Below are 19,566 nucleotides of genomic sequence, written 5' to 3'. Positions count from 1 at the left end.
GAAGAACAATGAAACTTAATGACAACAAAGTATGAACTCTTATATTGCAGGCTTCTCACTCATAACAACTCATGCATCATTCATAATCTTAAATCCACAAGTAGAAAAGGCATAATCACTCAAGGCTTGGTAAGCACGCATTGAATGTTCTGCATAACTATATGATATATTTGCTTGCTATATATATATATATATATATATATATACACTACTATTTACATTAATACAAGGCTAAGGAAAACGAAAACATGCTTAATGCAAAAAGACAACAGATCTTCGAGTGCCGCCGTCCAACGCTCACACGCAGGATAACAACCATTGAAAGTCTCCTCGAAAAGAACGTAAGTTCCATAAAAATGTTACCTACATATCACACCAAAACACAACTATTAAACGCAACAACCATACCTTATGACATGAACACTCATCACCAACCCAATGCGTGTGCACAAAATATCAATAGCATTGCGAAAGTACTGTTCTTTTTTAAGAATAATGAACATTTCTCTCACGAACGTACGTATATAGAAAACATTGTTTAAAAATTGGTACAAATTTCAGGCTACCAACACTTTACAAGAGGAATCCCACTGGCTGCACGTTAAGCTGAACAACTTTAGCAAATACGACATACACCTGTACCTTGGTTGTAGCTTTGCGCACAAGCAAAGAATCAACCTAAAGGCTCAGTATATATATATATATATATATATATATATATATATATATATATATATATATATATATATATATATATATATATATATATATATATATATATATATATATATATATATATATATATATATATATATATATATATATGTGCTTCATGTTTTATAGCAAACGTCACCTCAATTCCACGGTAATAATTCAACAATGCAAATCCCCCCACACCACCAAATAACCAACAACACTACAAACAACACCATTATGGGTTCTTATCTACACTCTGGTTTACATATACAGAATGATAATAACATTTGAAGCAGCAGATGCGTCCGAGGAATACACTCTAACAGCATCCACTAACAATTCATAAAAGCTTGTAGAAATGGAGGCATCCATTTTGTATGAAATGCCTGTGCAGGTAATAACATTACTATACGTGGTACCTTGTATATTTGCTGACTGCCAAGTAAAACTAACGGCCCATAATAAGCTTTTTACATTATAAGAAACGCTCATACCTCTATTAAAAAACCAAACCTTATAAACTTACAATATATGTACACGTTTTGTGGTCTGCAGGAACGGGAAAACTACCTCGAGTACATCGAATCCAAAATTCAGAGAACCAAACTGTATGTACAGGTCGTCCCTACAACAACTCTTTCCAGAACACAGCAACTAGAGTGGGTTCTAAAGCAAGTTTCTCTAAACTAAAAAAGCAAGACGTTTACAAGCTGCCTTGGCAAATTTTGGTGCACTTGTGTAACCGCTGCTTTACGACTTAACAACGGTCGTCTAATGTTAGGGTTGTACTTTATAATATGCACAATCTTATAAATAATTAGCTGCTGGCAGTTGCGGTTATTTAAAAATTAATGCCTTCTAGATGCGGATTTACTAATGTGTAAAAATAACTAACTTTTATGGACACACTATGTTGTTTCCTTCCTATACGTTATCTACTTTGGCCCATCATACTTCGCACCAAACAACCGCAAACGTTAGCGATATTCCTAAAAACTTCGAAAGAACAGTAACACAGATTGGGGCTCCGTGCCCGGGAGGGCGCGACGCAACAACTAGTTAATGAAAAAGTGTATGTGAAAAAGTAAAGTCCGTATGTGAAAAAGTAATTCCGAAAATTTTCGAGTTCATTTACTTAAACATTAATGTCAAAAAGTTACATTATAACTCAAAAAAAAATTACATATAAGGCTGTAAGTTCAGAAAAATTTGATTTTTGACATCCTAAAATAAAAATATAATTTACAAACCCTATAAAACTAAAAAAAAAAAAATACAGAAACTCATTAAGTGTGAGATAATACTTCTCATATACAATCCTTTTTATCTGGTAAAGACGAGGTTTTCAGCCGAGCCATTGGAGTGTTGTGAAATTGGCGGGAAGAAGCCACGTTCCTGAGAAACCAAGCCAAGCCAAGATCTGCAGAAACACTGCATTTGCTACTCACTTCTCCCTTGTATTTCTCCATCTCTCTCAGACATTTCTTGTACTTTCAACAATGGAGTCAGATACTGACTCCGACGGTTCTCACATCTCTGCAACTCCTCCAAGAAACCCTTTTCCTTCACCTCCAAAACTTCCCAATAAACTCACCCAAACAATCACCCATAAACCCTTTAATCCTCCTCAAAAATCCCAAGAAAAACCCTCAAAAATCCAACCTAATTCCACTTCTAAACCCTCTAATTCCCCACAAAGCCCTTCTAAACACAATCTCCAACACCACCCATTTTCAACACCCACTTTTATTTCTTCTAATTCATCCTTTTCTATCCCAATTAGACGACCCAATTGTCCGAACCCGGAACTTCCCAACTTTAATTCCATTAGAGCTGGCTCCTGTTCATTCTCCAAGTCAACTTCTTTTTCTAGATTTACAAAAAATGACTTGAACTTTGCTTGCACTGAAAAAGATCCAATTTTGCTATCTGGGTCGGTTTCAAAACCCGAATCAGAGGTCCATTGCGACGGTCGAGCTGCCGGTTTTGACAAAAAAGTAGTTAAAAAACCGTCGAATTTGATTGCAAGTGGCTCAGGGGGAAACGGGTCGGGTACTAGTTTATTGCCTGCAAAAAGAGCAAAATTAGGTGGTAGTGAAGGTAACTTTGTCAAACTTAATATTAATGGGCATGGTAGAAGGTTCACATTTAAGAATAGAAATAGCAATTGTAATAGTTCATCGTCAAAGAGAAATTCCTATAGAAGGAATAAGAGAAGCTGGAAGGGTAATAATGGTGGTCAAAGTAATGATCTTGGTGATGAGGAGGGGATCAATTTAGCTGCTAGGGAGGGTAAAAAGCCGAGAACCGATTATGAGCTTGTTAAAAATGCTGTTTTAGATGTAAGAAATGAGGCATCTGATGTAAATTTGGTCAAGTTGTTGAAGCTTACACATGGGTATGATTCTTTTAGGGAAGGGCAGTTAGAGGCTGTTAAAATGGTACTTGCTCAAAAATCGACTATGTTGGTTTTGCCAACTGGTGCTGGAAAGTCATTGTGTTATCAGTTGCCTGCTATTGTTTTTCCTGGGATTACACTTGTTATAAGTCCCTTGGTGGCATTGATGATTGATCAGTTGAAACAGCTGCCTTCTGTTGTTAATGGTGCTCTATTGAGTAGTAGTCAGGTATAATATGTTTTTTTCCTCCTGTTTTGTGTTCTACTGTAGAGCATTTGTTTCGTTGCTAATTGGTTTATGTTGCACCTTTCAGCCCTTTGACGAGATGTCCGAGACTTTGAGCTTACTAAAAGAAGGAAGTATTAAGGTCGGTTTGTCAATGTGGACATATTAGGTTTAGAAATGATCTTCATTTGGTGCAGTCTTTGATTGAAATGCAACTAATTTAATAATGAGACTTGTATGAGATGGTATCACAAGTGAGGCCGACCCAAGTACTTATGTATTCCTCATGTAGTTACTAGGGTTAGTCTTAGATGTGAGACCGTCTCATATATTTTTCATGTTCCCCTTTAACTGTTTTTATCAATCGGCAGATGTTTAATGGGTAAATGTTTGAAAGTTGTGCGTCTATTCTGTCAGCTGATACTGCATCTGTGCATGATTCAGGTGCTTTTTGTTTCACCAGAGAGGTTTCTTAATGAAGAGTTCATGTCAATCATTTCATCTTGTTCATTAATATCGCTTGTTGTGATTGATGAAGCACATTGTGTATCTGAATGGTTGGTTGCCGTTAGCTTTTAATTCATTTAAATCTGTTGGGAGTTTCTAAGAATTTATGGCACGCGAAAATAAATCATAATGGTTCAGGTCACACAATTTCCGGCCTTCATACATGCGTCTGAGGGCGTCTGTACTTCGTGATAAACTAAATGCTGAGTGCATACTTGCAATGACGGCAACTGCAACTAGGAAAACTTTGGATGCTGTTATGCATGCTTTGGATATTCCATCTACTAACCTGGTAAAGACTGCTCAGTTAAGAAACAATTTGCAGATGTCGGTGTCTCTGAGTGGAGATAACAAGTACAGTTTTCCTATCATTGTATTTATTTGATCTACTTTATAGTTATGCAAGCGGTTACAAACTCATGAATAATCCTATTAATACAACAGGATGAAAGAATTGATTGGGCTTATCAAATCACCTCCATATTCTGAACTTAAGAGCATCATTATTTATTGCAAGTTTAAGGTACATCTGTTTTTGGAAATTTGTTCTGTATTTCTCAGCTTGTGGTAACTTATCAAACACATTAAAACTAACAATTTAGTTACTCAACTACAGCTAACAGTGATTCTGTTTCACATACTGATTTCTTCACTTTAATAATTAAGTTTTGCTGCAGATATAGTTACATTGATATTACTTTTTGATGGGTGAAGAAACATGTGTACCTCTTCTATTAAAGATATACAACCATTTCTTCTTCTTAACTTTTTTTATTTACTTATTCCTTTCATTCTGCAGTATGAGACTGATAAGATTGGAAAATATTTATGTGACAACAATATTTCTGCAATGGTGAGTCGAACAAAATGTCTAATCTTGTAACCCAAACAGTTTTTGTATGATGAGCGTTATTTGACAATAAATCACTGTTTATTTGGTGTACTCAAGAGTTACAACAGTGGGATGCTGGCAAAGGATCGTAGTCGTGTCCAAGCTTTATTTTGTTCCAATAAAATCAAAGTGGTAGGCATAATCTTGATTACAGTTATTTTAACTTATCGTAGTTTCTTAGTTTCTGTTCATGTGGTGTTTAAGTCATCCATATCTCATTGGATGCTAGGTTGTTGCAACTGTTGCATTTGGAATGGGGCTGGATAAAAGCGACGTTGGAGCTGTAAGAAGACAACTTCACTTTTTACTTTACTTTATAATGTATTTCTCTGCTTTAGCCCTGGTGTCTCTAAGAATGAAAGAGCTCAATAGTCATCCAAGTCTGTATATTTAACAAATTGACCCATCATTTCATCATGCACAATCCAGAGATTAGACTAAGCATTATTTGGATAGGATATTTCGAGGGAAGGAGAACTGGAGAAGGGAGGGGAATGGAGAAAGGGATTTTCTCCCTATTTCTTTCCTAATCCTGGAAAGTTTGTCATTTGCCTTTTCTCTCCAACCCAATTTAATATGGAATCAAGGGAAATAGCATCCCTCCCTCCCTTGCGCTCCCTTTCCCTCCATGTCTCTCCATCCAAACAAGTGGTAAGACTTGTGTATTTTACGCAATTGTGAAATGTATAAAGGGATATCTCCAGAGGCATTTTTGGAGTGCAGGAAAGCTTAGAAAGAAAGGATTATCCCTTCTTTTAGTCATGCCTTTGAGCTATATAGACACGTGAGCACTGTCTTGAACTTCTGAAAGGTGGATTTTCTAATGTTACCCGTCTCTTTCAGGTTATTCATTTCAGCTTGCCAGAAAGCTTGGAAGAGTATGTTCAGGTTTGTCAACTTTCCTCCAGCAGTTTGATGTGTTCTATGGAGTCACAATCATGAAAGTTGGAATTTCCCTTTGTGTTACTTGTTTAGGAGATCGGACGAGCTGGACGAGATGGGACGGTTTCGTATTGCCATCTCCTATTTGATGACATTGTTTATTTTAAGTTACGCAGCCTGATGTACAGGTGATCTCTTGATGCAAATGGTTGTCAAAATAATTGGCTTTGCCAAAGCTAAGATAGAGCATGCTGATTTTTCCTTCATTTTGCAGTGACGGCGTAGATGAATATATGGTGAACAAACTTCTTTGCCAAATTTTTAGCAGTGAAATGAGATTGAAGGATGAAACTCATTCATTGATAATTGAATCTGCATCTCGCAAGTTTGACATGAAAGAAGAGGTAATTTATATTGCGTCTATTTTCGTATGAAAATATGTTGGGTGTTTTAAACCATGATACCCTTTGACTTGAAGATAATGCTGATGTGGAGTAGTTTGGGACGGTGGTTTTGCTGACAAATTTTAAGCTGAGGTATTCTGGACAAATACCTATAATAACTTTCTAATTTTTGCAAGGGGGCAATTAGTTTACTGCAAAACAAAAAGCAAACGAGGCTTTAATAAAAACTGGAATAGTATTCTTGCCTGCTATCTTGCTTCAAATTTTCACTTTGGTTGTGTGTCGCTGTCCCAACACATCACTTAGACACTTCATTTAAGCTCGAAACATTAAACTTTTTCACAAAATAGCTGTTTTGACGTTGATGCATCTGACACTTGCAGCCAAGTAACGGTAACATGCTAGCATAGCTTAGCTGCATTTGGTGTCCTTGTAAGAATTATGGTTTTTGATTGTTAGGTCATCAAAACCTAAAACTTAATATCACAACTTTCTTGCATTGACGTCATTGTTGGAGGAGTTTACAATCAAAATTCATCCTTTACACCTAAGAAGTTGGCTGATGTTATTTTGCTGGTTTGGTCAGGTAATTTTAACTATATTGACGCAGTTGGAGCTAGGCGAAGTGCAATATTTGCAACTTCTTCCACAACTTAATGTTACTTGCAGCCTGAACTTTCACAAGGTAAGTTTTGAGCTTTGCTCGCACAAGTGATTTTAGGTGCTTATCCTATTACGAGTTAGGGCTCAGAACTATTTCCGGAAAACCATGGTGAGAAAGGACATTTGTCTTATGCAAAGGGACTATGCTTAGCATCCGATTTTCTTTTTTTATGGCCCTGTAACTTATTGTCCAGCTCCAGCTAGTATAAAACTGTGCTTTGTTATGATATTTGATGAATTGGTGATCATATTAGTATAAGGCTTACATACAACAACAACAACAACAACAACATATTTCCCCAAATGATTTGTAGAGAATTTTCCCAAAAAAATATAGCGCATTATGCTTTTTTACCCAATTCCAATCCATACAGTAACGAGGGATTCATACAAGAGAAAATAATAGTTACATATGGAGTGGTTATAAATAATTCACTTATATAATAATGCCTATGTTTGTGCAGACTCCGTCAATGGAACTAGCTGCTGGGAATGCTGTGGTCGCAGGAATTTTGAACAAGTATGTTATTCCATTTATGATTTCTAACCCCTTCCAGAAGAGGTAGATTGCTTGTGATACGTCATTCTTGGAGTTCTGAATTCCTTATTAATGGCACATTTTAGGTCTGAAAATAAGCATGGGCTACATGTTTTTGACATCCCCTCTGTGGCAAATGCCATTGGTCTGACGACAACAGAGCTTCTTAATCATCTGCTGAACCTAAAGGTCTATCTTTTTTTAGTTTGGTATATACTACTTTCCCAATTCCCATCGTGTTTGTATTCTGCCTATTTGGCTTCGGTGGTGAACGCATATCATTAATTTCTCCAATATTAGATATATGCTTGCCTATTTGGCTATTTGGCTATTTGGCTTTGGTTGGTGGTTATGACCAAATGACCTGACTAATAAACTCCCAATGATGCTGGCGATCTTCTCGATTACCCAATTTTTATTACCTTATGCATTGTGTTGGTTGGTTCTTGCCTACAATATTAAAGCATAAACCAAGAAAAATATTTTGGTATCTCTGACATTGTCTACATGGTCTTCTTGTCATTGCAGTTTAGTGATGAAATACGATTTGAACTGAAGGATCCAGCCTACTGTTACACCGTTGTGAAAGCCCCTTCAGATTTATGCTCTCTAGCAACCCATATGACAAAATGGTTGTCAGAGATTGAATGTTGCAAGGTTTTTGGAGCTCATCCACAATCCATCATATTCTCACTTTTTTTGACGTTGCCAGATATTCTGATCTTGTATTTTGATGATAAATTTGCCTTTTAAAATCTATTTTCTAGACTGATGCCATAAATTTGGCTGCACTTAGAAACATAAAAAAATCTTCAAATTGGCCAAGTTTTACATCATTGTATATCCTTTTGAAACAGGTTCAGAAATTAGACGTTATGTTCAAAGCTGCTACCTTTGCTGTGAAACAATGTGGAAGGACGGATGGATGTGATGGGGCACAACACACACCTTGTTTGCAGAGAAGGATTCAAAATTATTTCAGTGAAGAAGATCATACTGATCTTTCTACAATGATGAACCAAAACAGGTTTCTACATCTCAGTGTAGTAAATTTATAACAATCATCATTGTTTATGAAAGATGAACCTTATTAATGCAAGATTATATGAATTGTCTCAACGAGACGCAGAAATTAAACAATCATGATGAGAGTATGAATAGTATAGCAAAGAACTAGGTTAGGAGTCTATTGTGTAAGGCATTTTTCATCAATGATTGTTCATTTATCGTACTAGACTAATCATTTTCAGCCTTCTCTGACCACAAAAAGCTCCATGCTTAGAGATTGCTTTCAACATAAAAAATATCGACCTCTTAGTTTGGTTCTGTTGGGCACTTTCATCTTTTGTTATGTTGACACTGCAGTTTTGCTACATATCGCCGTTTCCAAAATTCGACGCTACACGACAATTCGACACCATACCAAAACATGAATATTTTTCACAAAATAGCCATATGCGATGTGACACGTTGAGTCGTTGACATGTGTTAGGACACTTGCAGCGAATTGGAGTAACATAGCTTCCCATCGTAACCTCAATGTCGCTCTCACCTAAGGTTATTACCATGGAAATTGTTTTAAACTTCTTTTCTTGTCACATTGATAATTTTTTGATATATTTGTGCAGCCGATTTCTGCAAGCAGATATAAAGGTAAGAGAAAACGAGATACTTTCTGACTTCATTTTCGAGATTGCTAACTGATGTCTGTAACTGAGTACCATCTGCTCCTGTAGGTCTTTCTGCAGAGGAACTCAAGCGCCAAATTAACCCCTCGCGCAGTGGTGAGAATAATGCATGGGATTCCAAGTCCTGCCTATCCTTCTGCAACCTGGTCTAAGACTCATTTCTGGTTAGTTGCAGCTCTGCGTCAACATCTTACTCAAACAGACATAGATTCACTTTTCTTTGGCTTTGAAATATGATGAATGTTGTCAATTGACTCACAAAACTGTCTACGCTTCTTATGTGTTCAAATAGTCGTTGGTTGATGCAACTCTTGTTGCAAAACGAGTCATTTGAAAAAAAGTTTTCATTTTGTCAAGACTGGTCAGGCGGCATACGATGACCTCTATGTTACCATCAGCTCTGGAAAGTGGAAAGCTGACCTGACCCGATTAACCATTGACCCACTATTATCTGTCAGCCGACCCATACATCACTTTAATTGTACTGTATGCAAAACAAAACAAATCAAAACTCTAAATGATGCGACCAATCTAAAGTATATAGTATTCCCAAACACTATCCGGCCCCAGTGAGTCGTTTGCCATAGGTGAGAGTCTTTAAGGATTGGAGTAATGTTGTCCGAACATACAAGTTTACACTGGCCGAATTACTGGCCTTATGCTGATCCAAATATATTTTTGGTGACATAACAAGAAAATATTTGAGGGGGGAATAGGAGTAGAGGAAGGGGAAAGAGTTGGAAGCAATTCTGAGAGATGAAAGATTAACCTTAGACTGAGAGAATCACTAGTTTTTAAACATTTCAGCATGCCTCTCACTTATGGCTGGTGTTAGTTTATATAGCTAATTTAGAAGGGAAGTAAATGCAATTAAAAGTGACAATTACTAATCTACATTTACCCACATGATTGGCTCGTCCTCATTTTATTCTGTAAAAGCTTACAAGTTAATTGAATGCAGGGGAAGGTACACAAATGTCGACTTCAGAGTGATAATGGAAGCAGCAAAAGCTGAGCTCATGAATTTTGCCAGAAAAGATGGAACATAGCCTGTAGAGCTTAATACATTACACACCGGCACACCACCTTATTAGATTGACAAACTAATCTCAAATATCCATTGGGTAAAGATATTTGTTTTATTCTATTCATACTTCAAGAACATGATTTGCTGCTGCTGCTTATTGTTACTGTATTATTTTCCTACAGCAATGGATAATCAATTATCAGAACACCACCATTAAAGCGCGATTGTCTGATTAGAAAGTGATTATTGCATCTAATCTTCCAACAGGCATGAGACCTCTCTCCTTGGTAATTTTTTTGACAGATCTCTCCTTTGTAAATTGGTTATATAGTAACTTGTATCTTTTTCACGCTGGAATTTGTGGTTATTTTTACGAATCATTACGAGTATAGCGAATTTAATTTAAAGTTTTGTGCATTTAAAACTTACTGCAGTTTTGGTGAGGAAACCAAGTTATTCCTTCCTAAACTACCAAACAGTTGAAATACTTGGACGCTTTTGTCGAGTAGGGCCAAAGTATAATTCCTTGGCCTGTACTAGTCTTCAGTTTTGTCTCATAATAACAAATTCGGCTATTAGAAAAGTCACTCGAACCACAACAAGATGAAAGCTCAAGCGTCTATCGACTGGACTTGGTAATCTGTTCAGGGTGGGGTCACTTGTGGTCGAACATCTTCGGGGTTAGTAATACTGTAATAGAAGTTGAGTTACATCGGGTCTGACGTAATGTCTACGTCACACTTTACATCATATCCAATCATATGTACTTAAATGGTTGTGTTTGAGTTCAACTGGCTTGAAATGGGTGGTTATTTTGATTGGGTTGATTTTGCTAGCCGAGAGTCTAAAAAGTCCAATACAATGCCAAGTCCGGCAGTGACGAATCAATCATTAATGGTTTATACTAAATTTCCATCAGATTATGGGAGGAGACCTGCTGCTTGACAGGGAAATCGGGTATAAATGTTATCAAGTGAAAGCACAGAGATAAATAAATAGACAAGGAACTGTAAATGTTTTAATCTAATACGGAGTAGTTAAATAGAGGTATTAAGGATAATAAATACTATCAAGTTTGAATCATCCGTGTTCTTGTATTGTACCGGCCTTGTGGCTCTATTAACAACAAATTAATAAGGAAATAATTGATCATCCAAAGTAAGGTCCTGATTCCACTAAAATCTGAACATTAAAACAACAAAACTAAAATGAATGGACTACATACTGCTTGCAAAACAAAATTTCTGAGTTTTTATAATATCACACCCACACCCACACCCACACACACACACACACACTCTTTTCAAACCAAGTATCATTCATCATCCGATGAACTCAGAAACACTTCCTATGCACGATTGACGGCCCTGATTCATCATACTCGGCCTTTGCTATCCACATCTGTAGTTTAAAAAGCCACCGCAAGAATTTTGAGATTAGCATGACACGAGATATGATTAAGCTCAAAAGGAGCTAGCAAAACCTCTGACCCTGACCTATTAATTAGAATCACTTCTATGTAATAATAGCTCAAACGTAAATATATATGCCAAAGGAGTAGGAAAAAATGAAGTTTAGATTTTAGATAGTCGCATGAGTAATAATAAGAGTTGGTAACATGTAAACAAACCTGCTGGAAGGTGCTAAGGGATGCCAGGATAGATCCACCAATCCAAACACTGTACTTTCTCTCAGGTGGAGCCACGACCTTAATCTTCATGCTGCTAGGCGCGAGTGCAGTGATTTCCTTACTCATTCTATCAGCAATGCCCAAGAACATGGTTGTACCTCCACTAAGTACGATGTTTCCATACAAGTCTTTCCTAATGTCGACATCACATTTCATGATGGAGTTATACGTAGTTTCATGAATGCCAGCAGCCTCCATTCCAATAAAAGAGGGTTGGAATAAGACTTCTGGGCACCTGAATCTCTCGCCACCAATAGTAATCACTTGCCCATCCGGCAACTCATAACTTTTCTCCACAGATGAGCTAGTCTTGGCTGTTTCCATCTCCTGCTCATAGTCGAGGGCAATGTAGGCAAGCTTTTCCTTCATGTCCCTCACGATCTCTCGCTCTGCTGAAGTAGTGAAAGAGTATCCACGCTCAGTCAGGATCTTCATCATGTAGTCTGTCAGGTCTCTTCCAGCCAAGTCGAGTCGAAGGATTGCATGTGGAAGAGCGTACCCTTCATAAATAGGAACTGTGTGGCTTACACCATCTCCAGAGTCCAGCACAATACCTGCATAAGTAAGTATTTGCTCAACCACCAATAATAAAATAAAATATAATAACTGAGTTTATAAGATGAAGATGAGTTCTATCCTTACCAGTCGTACGACCACTAGCATATAGTGAAAGAACGGCCTGAATTGCTACATACATAGCAGGAGCATTGAAAGTCTCAAACATGATTTGAGTCATCTTCTCGCGATTTGCCTTTGGATTTAGAGGTGCTTCAGTCAATAGAACTGGATGCTCTTCTGGAGCAACACGGAGCTCATTGTAGAAGGTATGATGCCAAATCTTTTCCATGTCATCCCAGTTGCTCACAATACCATGTTCAATTGGGTATTTAAGAGTTAAGATGCCACGTTTAGATTGAGCTTCATCTCCTACATACGCGTCCTTTTGGCCCATACCAACCATCACACCAGTGTGACGTGGCCGACCAACAATGCTAGGGAAGACGGCCCTTGGGGCATCATCACCGGCAAAACCAGCCTACAATGAAAACTAAGGCCATTACATTTTAGTTGGAAATTAAAATTAAAATTAAAATGGAACATGTAACTGTAATTCCACCCACTACAGGTAAGCGATTGTATGTAATAAAGACAAAACTTTGTGATAAGCAATTGGTAAATTAAAAAACGGATAGCGCTCTCGTCTTAAATCAGAATCTACCTTAACCATCCCAGTTCCATTATCACAAACAAGAGGTTGAATATCCTCACCATCTGCCATCTTCTACTATCTGATTCTTGGAAGAAAAGTATGATCAGTATCGTCAAAGTTAAAAAAAAAAAAAAAATCAAGGAAAATTCTTTTTAACACCTCAATCATTGGCGGATCCATGTGTTATCAGTATCTACCTCAATTATTCATGATCTCCTAGACCAACCAAAGAATTTATTGCAGCGTAAAAACAAAGAATGTCCCTAAAAGCTAAGCATTTTAATCTCCTAGACCCCAAAATTTCCATAAAATCGAGATCACGATACAATGTCGACAAGCAATGATGGAGTATTATATAATGCGTGCTAAAGACAAGACAATATAAATGCATGCATGCATGCAGTAAATCACCTGAAATTGGATTATGAGAATTTAAAAAAAAATAAAAAAAGGAAAGGAAGAAATAGAAGAATATGAAGAAGAATGTAACAACATTAAAAGAATGAGGTAGAGTGTAGAAAACAACCCACAAAAAATTAAAGAAGGAGAAGAAGAAGAATGGAGGAGCTTAAACTTTGGAAATTCAATGACAAAAATTGGCAAAACACTTTGCTACTGGCCTGGCCAACCACGTACACTTCTATTTCTAATATTATCAAGGATGTGAAATTAGACCTTCATTTTTTCGATGAAGTGATAATTAAACATTAAGCCAACAAGGTTGCTGACTTCATGTCTTCTATTGGACAACTTACCTCCCTCATTCGAAAGGATGAGATAGGTTGATCCTGTAGGATCAACCTAGTTTTCTTACCTAATAAAAAAAAAAACGTACACTTCTATAGCAATCGGGATTATTGTACAAAAAAAACCAACTTTTACTTGTTACACAAAATTGATACGAAAAAAAATAAAAATATGAGAGCTTATGATCATAAATATCTATAAATATTTACATTTTTTTTATATTAAAAAATCAAATATTGTTATAAAATGTATTATATGGATGTCTATTAGGTTTTATGGTCCATTATATACATTATGTAATTAGGTTTCTCACATGATATGTACTCTATAAATACCCCCATTGAGATGAATAAAACTATCCGTATCGAATCTTCTCCTCCTATTATCTCTTTACAATTTTTTCCTTTCTTATTCTATAACACGTTATCAGCACGAATCTCAAACCCTAACTGATCAAACGATTCTCCGCGTACATGTAATACATGAGAACATTGTCCCGTTGAAAATTAAACAAAGCAAGGTGACTAATCTTAAAGGTATAAAACAATCTTAGAGGGCGTTTGTTTCGCGCATGGATATAGGTTGAAATTATGAATCATACCTGGGTGGTATGGGGTTGTAACTCCATTCCTCATACCTTGTGTTTGTTTCAATTGTATGCGGTATGGGTTTGAAACTAAGCTAAAGTTGAAATATGTAAAATCCAATACTTTAAATAATAATTTTAACATATAAAATCATGAAAATAAAAATTTAATCAAATAAATATGTAAAATGTTTCATTTACAATATGTCATAATATTTTTTTTCACATTTTTTTTATTATAGTTTGATACCCATGGGTATCAATCTCATACCCACCATCTCTTTGGGTATGAGAAACCCATACCTTAGGGGTTTGAGGTATGGGTATGAAACCTCCAAATTTACCAAACAAATACTTGGTATGAGTTTTGACTCATTCTAATCCCATACCTCACACCTTTTATATTTGAACCAAACACCCCTTAAAGGTATAAAGCAACATGTTTTCTGAGTTTTTGTATGATTGGCTTTGTTCAACTTTGTTACACCATTTTATTTTGATTTTGTAATAATAGTATCACTACTTAAATTTATGCATAATGGTTCTTATTCTCTTGTTGTCAAGTTCGGTTAATTTATGTTAACATGAATATTACGGAGTATTACGACAGTGTCAAATTTGGTATGTTTTTCTCACACTTATACGATTGCTCAATTTATTACGCATTGTGTACTTAATTTTGAATGTATGAAGGCAATGATTTGTCTTATTAATTTCAATTCTTTGAAAATGACAACGATTATCTTTATTACTTATACACAGATGATTGATTATTTGTTTTCATGTTATGATTCCATGTAAACTTGCTATCAATATTTGTATCCTAGTTTGATTATGCTTTATACAGATTTTGTTCCGATTATGATTTTGATTGATTTTTTCAATATTTGGTAACAATGAGATTCTATATAAATTTTGTATCAAATTATGTGATATTGTCTCATATCCATTTAATTGAGACGCTCTCATATCCATTTAATTGAGACGCTCCCATATCTATTTAAGTGAGACGATCTCATTTCTATTTAATTGAGACGCCAGCCTCATATCTATTTAATTGAGACGCTCCCATATCTATTTAAGTGAGACGGTCTCATATCTATTTAATTGAGACGAACTCATGTCTATTTAAGTGAGACAACCTCAAATCTATTTAATTGAGACGAACTCCTATCTAATTAAATTTATACGATCTCATATCTATTTAACATGAGACACGATCGCCATTATAATTTAAGACGATTTTCTATCTTTTTAATGTGAGAATGGTCCCTTATCAATTTAATCCGTCTCCTATCAATTTGATGTGAGGCGGTCTCCTATCAATTCAGTGTTAGACGGTCGCTTATCACTTTAATGTGAGCTAGTCTTCTATATTTGAATAAGGCTCTGTTTGGCAGAGCATTTCAGGTACCTTATTTGGTCAAAGTAGCTTATTTGACCAAAATTTAAGGTAGCTTATATTTTTGTAAGTGTTTGGCAAGTAACTTATTTGTCCAAATAAGCTACATGAAATGAAATGCTACCTAGAGTAGCATTTGAGATTTCAGGTACTTGATCCTAATTTATTTACCCTTTTTGCCCCTTCAATCTATAATATTAAATAGTTATTATATCCTTTTTCGTCATTTCATCCAAATAAGCTACCTTTTCAGTTAATTTGCCACACACTTTTTTCATATAATCAGTTACCTTATCAGCTCTTAATTTTCAGCTATCTTATAAGCTACCTTTTCAGGTTTCAGTTTGCCTTTCAGTTTTCAAGTACCTTTTCAGGTTTCAGCTGCCTTTTCAGCTAATTTTACCAAACAGAGCCTAAGAGGTTAGTTTATTTACGGAGTAATCTTACCCATACTATTTATTTTTCATTACCCCCAATGAAAAGCCAAATTCGTCAATTTCTTAAATCTTAAATTACTCATCATACAGACTACGAAGTAATTGTTAACACTATTAAGACGACAAACTAATGGTTACTCAAAATGAATAACTTCGTCGTCATATTTCCCAAAGGGATATTAATCATTTTTATCAGTTTACATTTACATGAGACATTAAACGTGTCATATTCGCTATACCACATCATTTCTTTGCCCAGATGGAAATAAATAATTTTCAGCACATATGATATTAAATAGCTAATCATTATTTTAGCATCCAATAAGTTTGACATTTAAGTGCACAATTGCACATATATTGAGACATAGCCAACTTCATATATGATTGAACTTACTTATATGTCAATAAATGCTTACAAGTATGAGTAAAAAAATTTTGATGTAAAATTGAGGCCAACGGGGTTCTTACTATACCCGTTTTCCTATAAGCCTTAATTCTACACAAACAGTAATGTGCTGAAACTCTTTTGAGTTTAGCATATACATTTTATTACACGCAAGTATCTACACTAAAATTGTGTGTGATTGATGCTTAGAAGATCTAAACATTGAAATTGCACAACAGTACTCAAAGTTGAAAAGACCTTGTAAGTTCAATTGTACAAATTGATATTGTCTTCAGTGGTTTGAAAGCCACATACCACAATTATGAGTATTTTGTGCTATTAAAATTCACAGTTTGATTATTATGATGTGAACAAGTTGATCTTCTTAATTGGCATTTTATTCAGCAAATTGATAATCAATTGTATTATACACTACTCCCCATAATCAATAATGGGTGTAGATCCTGTGCAAATGCGCGGTAAATATAGGCCTTTTAATTTTTAGTGTATTAGTTATAAATTTTAGATTTATATCTGATAGAGTCAAATAATGTCGAGTCAATTAGTTGTGTTTAGTATATTTTTGCTATCAAATTCCGGGTTTTGAATATGAAATGTTGTATATGCCGGTTGATACACTTTGCTTGTAACTTTGGTTAACTATAATTGTCATTGGCTTATATGTCTTGAGGTTGGTTTAAGTGTATTATGTCGATGACTTGAGGAGAAGAAATTATTTTGCCAAAGCCAAGTCAATGAGATCGAGATATAGACAAGTCAAAGTTAAGGGGTCAAACCCGAGCCATGGTCAACCAAGGTAAAGGAGGAGAGCCAAAGGTAAGCCAAGGGAATAAGTGAAGTCAAGAGAAGCAAGGAAAGCAATGCAGGTTAAAGAGAAAATTTATGCTCTGGGTATCTGTCAGGATGACTTGTGTTTGCTCTGTGGCAGTGCCTCTGAGACTCATCATCACCTGTTTGAGGAGTGTGTTTACAGTAAGCGTATCCTTATGGGGATGGCACAGCGTTGCAAGGTATCTTTGCCTACTGGAGATATTTTGCACTGGATTTGGCAGCAATCGTGGTCACAGGTTAAGAAGGCTATTCTCATTTGCTCTTTTATGGCTTGTCACTACTTTATATGGAAGCAAAGGAATAGAGTAAGATGTGAGTAGGTCCTTGGACACCCTGATATTGTTTGTAAACATGTTTACCAGGTTGTTAAGATGAGGATTAATGTATTTAGCAACTCCATTCTAGGTAGGGATAGGATGTGGTTGTCTAGTACTGACTTATGTAAGTAGAACTCTTGTTCTCATAAATTGTTTGTACGTTAAAAAGTAGGTTGTAATAGCCTTGTTTGAGCTTAATGGAAACTTACATTTCATCAAAAAAAAAAAAAAGAGAAGCAAGGAAGAATTGAAGCCTTGACATGCACAAACAAGAGCCAAAATGAAGAATTGAAAACTAGGTTTCACAAGGGTCAACTTCAAACGAGTATATCTCGCATTGTAGAGCTCGTATCGATGCAAGGCCAATTGGAGATGAAAGCTTGTGATCTTAGCTTTCCAACGGTAGGTCACACGCCTCATTTGTCCAAGAAACGAGGGATATATGGCCTTCGAAAAATGCTGCTGTCAGTCTAAAGCGCAGCCTGCGCAAATGTGCGCAGCCTCCGCTCTGCTTTGAATATCCCAACTCTAGTTCCGTGTTTTGGGCTTTCTTGAGGGACTTAACCTCGTGCCTCCCTATATATATCTAGAATTTTGAGATCTAAAAATCCTCCACTCTCATCTAAAGATCCATGTTTTTATCTTAAACTTGTAATAATTAAGACAAGAATTCTCTTTAATTTTATGTTAATCTTTCTTCAATTTGTGGGTTGTAACAAAATTATGGAAGGCTAAATCCTTCTTTAATTGGTGTAATTTCATTCAAAGTTTCCAACTTTGGTATTGTAAGAGCCTCTAATCTCTCTTAATTTATCTAATACTCTTTCCTTATGCTTAATTTCTTATGTTAAGTAATTGAATGTTTGGTTTGATCACCCTTGCATATTTCTTACTTGACTAGTGCAAATCCTAGAGAAATGGTTTAGTCTATTGTTGGGCCTAATTTAGCCTGGTCCGACTCTAACTTGGCCTGACCTTACTAGGCTGATTGAGGCAACCAGGGACCGGACAAATCTAACTACTATTTGGCAGATGAAGAGTATTACAGGATAAGCAGGCTACTAAGTCCTAGAAGAAAAGCCTGATGGTAAGTATAGAGTAGCCTGGCAGCGCGCCTAAGCAGGCTGGATTAAGCTGAAGAGCAGTAAAACGGTTATATGAAGATAAATGCTCATGTCCTATTCTCAAGGAAGACCAAGTCTAACTATAAGACTATATCATCTCCATGAATCAAGACGTGCAAAAAGGAATTAAGCTAAAGAATAGTTAGAGGAGAACGAGTCAACCGGATTAATAGGGAATGTGCCCTATTAATCAGGTAACAGCTCCGACAATTGAGAAAAACGTTGAGATTAAATACAACGTTAATATTTGTAGAACTATATATAGCATAATCCAACATTTGTAAAGGGGGATTATTCCTTAATTATTTACATTTCACCTTTCATTATCTTCTGAGTATTCAACTATTTACACGAATTTGTACTCAGCTTATCCAAATAATACAAGTGATATTCTTTCTACTTAGTCTTTCCTTATTATTTACCCATAACATTTCTCCAAATTTATAGAACTAGATACCCTAATTACTTTATAATCAAGCCGGATCCTGTCAGGGAAAATCCTGCTAAAACAATTGGCGCCCACCGTAGGGTATCTTGTTCTTTAATAAAAAAAAAATTCCTTTTACCATTCTCCATTTAATATTCACATACAAAAACGGTGGAACTCACCTCAGAACAACAATTAGCGGCTGCCTGGCCAAGATCAAAGAATTGGAGACAATTCAAGAGAAGGCGCCCAATGAAGGTAAAATCAAAAGGTCAAGGAATCTGAGTCTAACCTGAGGAAAAAATTGGAAAATCAGGCTTCAGGCTCCAAGACCAGATTCGAACCAGGAACCCCATTCTCATCCATTATCAAAAACATTGACTTTTCCAATTTTGGAACTCCGGAGAAGGATACATTATCCGGTACCCAAATCATTTCCAATGATGAAACAAGCAAAACTGAAGCAGC

The 19,566-nt window shown here is 36.0% G+C and overlaps 2 protein-coding genes across 3 annotated transcripts; one reads left to right on the top strand and one right to left on the bottom strand.

Moving 5' to 3' along the window:
- Positions 1 to 1,981: 1,981 nt before the first annotated feature.
- LOC141623641 (ATP-dependent DNA helicase Q-like 5) lies at positions 1,982 to 10,349 on the top strand. Its single transcript, XM_074439760.1, has 20 exons — positions 1,982 to 3,323; positions 3,409 to 3,462; positions 3,765 to 3,877; positions 3,966 to 4,181; positions 4,272 to 4,350; positions 4,627 to 4,680; positions 4,777 to 4,851; positions 4,949 to 5,002; positions 5,563 to 5,607; positions 5,695 to 5,789; positions 5,876 to 6,005; positions 6,592 to 6,690; positions 7,133 to 7,188; positions 7,293 to 7,395; positions 7,735 to 7,863; positions 8,064 to 8,233; positions 8,835 to 8,859; positions 8,943 to 9,058; positions 9,856 to 10,018; positions 10,104 to 10,349. The coding sequence occupies exons 1-19, from the start codon at positions 2,196 to 2,198 to the stop codon at positions 9,941 to 9,943; spliced, it is 2,829 nt and encodes a 942-aa protein (XP_074295861.1). The 5' UTR covers positions 1,982 to 2,195; the 3' UTR covers positions 9,944 to 10,018; positions 10,104 to 10,349.
- A 627-nt stretch (positions 10,350 to 10,976) lies between these two features.
- LOC141623642 (actin-11-like) lies at positions 10,977 to 13,322 on the bottom strand. 2 transcript variants are annotated; one of them, XM_074439762.1, is made up of 5 exons: positions 13,233 to 13,322; positions 12,831 to 12,900; positions 12,254 to 12,647; positions 11,552 to 12,165; positions 10,977 to 11,322 (listed from the first exon to the last, which is right to left on the bottom strand). In XM_074439762.1, exons 2-5 carry the CDS (start codon positions 12,888 to 12,890, stop codon positions 11,257 to 11,259), a joined length of 1,134 nt encoding a protein of 377 aa, XP_074295863.1. In that variant the 5' UTR covers positions 12,891 to 12,900; positions 13,233 to 13,322; the 3' UTR covers positions 10,977 to 11,256. The 2 variants fall into 2 exon arrangements, with proteins under 2 accessions (XP_074295863.1, XP_074295862.1); XM_074439761.1 differs by lacking the exon at positions 13,233 to 13,322 and having other exon boundaries at positions 12,831 to 12,917.
- Positions 13,323 to 19,566: the final 6,244 nt, after the last annotated feature.

Source organism: Silene latifolia, chromosome X, assembly GCF_048544455.1.
Source record: "Silene latifolia isolate original U9 population chromosome X, ASM4854445v1, whole genome shotgun sequence".
Lineage (NCBI taxonomy): Eukaryota > Viridiplantae > Streptophyta > Magnoliopsida > Caryophyllales > Caryophyllaceae > Silene > Silene latifolia.
Note: the sequence above shows the minus strand (reverse complement) of the source record. Positions and strands in the feature narration are given on the sequence as shown.

Excerpts from the sequence above, each read along its gene's own strand:
- LOC141623641 (XM_074439760.1), top strand. The coding sequence starts at position 2,196 with ATGGAGTCAGATACTGACTCCGACGGTTCTCACATCTCTGCAACTCCT. Across the intron at positions 8,860-8,942 it reads TTCTGCAAGCAGATATAAAG|GTCTTTCTGCAGAGGAACTC; the intron begins GTAAGAGAAAAC and ends CTGCTCCTGTAG. Across the intron at positions 9,059-9,855 it reads TGGTCTAAGACTCATTTCTG|GGGAAGGTACACAAATGTCG; the intron begins GTTAGTTGCAGC and ends AATTGAATGCAG.
- LOC141623642 (XM_074439762.1), bottom strand. The coding sequence starts at position 12,890 with ATGGCAGATGGTGAGGATATTCAACCTCTTGTTTGTGATAATGGAACT. Across the intron at positions 12,648-12,830 it reads ATGGAACTGGGATGGTTAAG|GCTGGTTTTGCCGGTGATGA; the intron begins GTAGATTCTGAT and ends TTTTCATTGTAG. Across the intron at positions 11,323-11,551 it reads CCCTTAGCACCTTCCAGCAG|ATGTGGATAGCAAAGGCCGA; the intron begins GTTTGTTTACAT and ends TTTAAACTACAG.